This window comes from Priapulus caudatus, unplaced genomic scaffold (assembly GCF_000485595.1).
Source record: "Priapulus caudatus unplaced genomic scaffold, Priapulus_caudatus-5.0.1 Scaffold1846, whole genome shotgun sequence".
In the NCBI taxonomy this organism is placed as follows: Eukaryota; Metazoa; Priapulida; class Priapulimorpha; order Priapulimorphida; family Priapulidae; genus Priapulus; species Priapulus caudatus.
Window position 1 is genome coordinate 17554 of NW_014578907.1, and position 3945 is coordinate 21498.

The 3945-nt window shown below is 45.4% G+C and overlaps 2 protein-coding genes across 2 annotated transcripts in view; one reads left to right on the forward strand and one right to left on the reverse strand.

Moving 5' to 3' along the window:
* LOC106817740 (translocation protein SEC63 homolog) overlaps positions 1-1469 on the reverse strand; it is a 14596-nt gene extending 13127 nt beyond the window's left edge. The window contains exon 1 of the mRNA XM_014822423.1: positions 1079-1469. Coding sequence (XP_014677909.1) covers positions 1079-1267 — 189 coding nt within the window. The 5' untranslated portion in view covers positions 1268-1469. The remainder of the gene's footprint in view (positions 1-1078) is intronic.
* Positions 1470-3152: 1683 nt separating this feature from the next.
* The window catches only part of LOC106817741 (probable serine/threonine-protein kinase DDB_G0280111), a 6825-nt gene continuing 6032 nt past the window's right edge, over positions 3153-3945 (forward strand). The window contains exon 1 of the mRNA XM_014822425.1: positions 3153-3342. Within this exon, the coding sequence (XP_014677911.1) occupies positions 3153-3342 (190 nt within the window). The remainder of the gene's footprint in view (positions 3343-3945) is intronic.

Genomic DNA, 3945 nt, shown 5'->3' on the forward strand with positions numbered 1-3945 from the left:
AACGGGGCGCGCGCGCCCCGTTTGCGCAACGTAGGGAGAACCCTGCCTGGGTACGGTCCGGTATACCGGAACGTACCCTGGTAACTATCTGATATGGTTAGGGTTAGGGTTAGGGTTAGGGAGTAGGCATAGGCGACTCCCTAGACTCGTTAGTGGAGTAGGTGAGGTACGGTCCGGCATATTAGATAGTACCAGGGTACATTTCGGCATACCAGACCGTACCCAGGGTACGTTCCGGCAGTACCCTGGGGGACATAGACCCTCTCAGCTAAAGTATACCAAGACAAAATATTATACAGTGTGATACGAGAGAGAACGGACGATTAGACGGCGGCGTTCGACGATCTGAACGAACGAGGGCGATACGGAATTCGTCGCTTAACATTTTGTAACCTCATAAATATTAGTCCAAGACTATGAAGACTATTTGACACTTTCTGTGCAGAATGATTACCGGTACCCCGCTTTCATGTTCGTTGAGCCGAGCGAAAGAGGGAGATACAGTCTTTCGTCTTACTTCTTAAATCCTCTTGTTGCCCTGATGGGACATAAGGCCGTAGGGAGATACGTCATACAGTATCCGTCGCTTAACATTTTGTAACCTTGTATTTGTAAATATTAGTCTTCAAGGGACTATGAGTATAAGACTATAAGTATGATGACTATTTCATAATTTGACACTATGTCACAGTATTTGGTGGATTTGCGGTAGGCCCTAAAGCGTTGATGTTTTGAACTTGGAACTGTTTTTTAACTCTGAACCAGCTGGAATTTTTAACCAGCTTGTTGCAAAGCTCACGTTCTTATTGCAATTGCATCATGAATAAACTGCCAAAATAAATACAACGAATGAATGAATCGAGAAATCCCAGTACTATGGGCCTACTACTACTAGTAAATGCGGAAGCGTTGTTCCACCGTTGACCGCAATTTTTGGCTGCGACGCACGCCGCTTTCGGGATTAGCAAGCCAAGCGCGCCACTGAATTATATTTACTCAAATGAGAACGAAGTTAATTGTTTCCTGGTCAGCTGCGAAGCGACGGCAGCAGCAGGTCACGAAGTCGTCGTCGTTTAACTTTGTCATTACTAATTTTATATCGCGAGCAACCTGAAGGGTCCCCGGCAACGACCTTCGACTCACCTTGTTCCTCTGCTCGCGGCCACCACCAGTAGGTGCTGGGCAGAAGAATCAGGGCCGTGAACGACGCCACGAAATAGTAAAACGTCGAGCCGGATTCATCATACTCGAACTTTGCCCCTGCCATGTTGTTTAGGTGACGTCAACTTTCGTGGTGGCGCACAGCGGTCGCTAGACGGCGCTGACCGAACGCTCTTGTGATTAAAGATGTCAGCCCCCGAGTGGGGGGAGAAAAGTAACTGTTGTCGTGTTGTCGCTACATCGGAAAGTTCAGTGATGGTTACTTGGCCAGAGTAATGTAACTTAGCTTGTCTGTTATCAATTAGACACTAGAGGTAATCATAATTTCTTCGTTCATAGTGCGTTGAAGTCATAAGAATGTTGGTAGTAGTAGTCACTAGTATATGCGTGTTCAATAAATTAAATAAGTTATTGCTCGCCCGAGTATTATGGGGCCTACCTAAGCAATGGAGTAATGTATAGTAATGACGTAATGTTGTTACGCGATTACATCATCACCAGGATGAAATAAAATGATGAACCAAATACAAGCATGTCAACGATATTCAATGCAATAATAATAATATGGATAATATATTAGTAGGTTTAGAAATTCACTTGTCACTTGAGAATGCATGTCCCACTCAAACTGCCAGTGTCACAGACACAGGCACTTGGAACATCTGAATAAAAAAAATTAATGGTAAATAAACACGAAATGTACCAAAGTCTTAATGTTTCTCTACTCTATTTCGCCTATAATCACCTGTAAATGCCGATCAAATGCTCGATCATCTGCAACACACAAGTACACCGCCCGCCCGCCATGTGCACAAACAACATGAATAAGAGAGCAGGTAGGAAAGCGTTATTGCGAAATTCGCTCGACGCTCGCTTCATTTCACACGATCACAGAACGAAAACACGTACATCCAACAGCTCCCATCTTGGTGTCTATGTGTACATAAATGTTCACTTGTTTGAATTATAACTCTGGTCTTTGTTCTTATACCTACTCCCGCCAGAGATATCTCGTGAAATCCTGCAGGAAATGTTCTCTCCGTGCAAATGTAAAGAGAATGTAAAGAGGACGCGATGTCTGTTTATACACGAGTAATGGGGCGCATTGCATGCCGGGATGAGCTGCTGCCGGCCTCCGAGTTCCATTTCGAGGCCCGCCAAGCCAAGCACAATGCGTGCGGGAATGAAGTCACGCACACACGACTACAGCGATCGATCGAAAGTAGCGAGCTGTTAGGGATTTTCAGATGATACGTCCTATTTACATTTTCACGGAGAGAACATTTCCTGCAGGATTTCACGAGATATCTCTGGCGGAAGTAGGTACAAAGGCCAGAGTTATAATTCGAACAAGTGAACATATATGTACACATAGATACCAAGATGGGAGCTGTTGGATGTGTTTTTGTTCTGTGATCGTGTGAAATGAAGCGAGCGTCGAGCGAATTTCGCGATCACGCTTTCCTACCTGCTCTCTTATTCATGTTGTTTGTGCACATGGCGGGCGTGCGGTGTACTTGTGTGTTGCAGATGAGCATTTGACCGGCATGTACAGGTGATTATAGGCGAAATAGAGTAGCTCGAAAGATTTAAGACTTTTCGTGTTTATTTACCATTAATTTTTTTTATTGAGATGTTCCAAGTGCCTGTGGCCAGTGTCACTGACACTGTCACACTGACACTGTCACACTGTCACTGACACAGTGAAAGAACACTCATGAATATGTATTTGTTGGCTTGATTGATATTTATGCTCTGTGCGTTTTCATGCTCATGATGCTGAGTGTTTCAGGTACGTAAAATGTAAATTCTGCATCTCAAGATATCCGTCAAGTAAAACGAACATATTAATTATTATCCATCAATCTAACTCGATCAATCCTATGATCCTATATCATCTTATATAATATCATCTCAGATTAGCTATAGTACTGACTCAGGTAATCCATCTAATCTGTCTAATCGGAGAGCTCTATGGTCGTTGCAGCGACATGTCGTGGTTTCGCGACGACGACGAGCAGGTGACGTGGCTGCAGCGGCTGTGCGCGCGCGTGCTGCGTGCGGGTCCGATCCCTCGCCACATCGCCTTCATCATGGACGGAAACCGCCGCTTCGCCGTCCGCAACAAGATGGAGAGACTCGAGGGTCACGTGTCTGGGTTCGAGAAGCTGGCTGAGGTGTGTGTGTGTGATGGTGGAGGAGGGGGGAGTGTGTGCGCGCGTGTGTGTGTGTTTGTGTGTGTGCGTGTCTGCATGCATGCGTGCATGTGTATGGGTGGAGCAGACCTGCCAACCCTTACGATTTTTTCGTATTCCTTACGAATTCCATGAAGTTTCTACGAATGTACGATCAAACTGGAAAACTTTAAATTAATGTTTTTTACATTGTGAGCCGAGAAATATCTGGCGATTGTGGGCGCAGCCATATTGGATCACGCGTTCACGTTGTTCTCGCGTGATCTAGAGTTAGTCCCATCATTCATTGCGCGCATAACATACAAACAAAATGGCCACCTGCTGCAAGAAAAGAAAAGCCTTACTATTTTCATGAATCACAGGTTGGCAGGTCTGCTCCACCCATACACATGCACGCATGCATGCAGACACGCACACACACAAACACCCATACACGCACGCACACCCTCCCCCTCCTCCACCCAGACCTGCCAACCTGTGATTCATGAAAATAGTAAGGCTTTTCTTTTCTTGCAGCAGGTGGCCATTTTGTTTGTATGTTATGCGCGCAATGAATGATGGGACTAACTCTAGATCACGCGAGAACAAC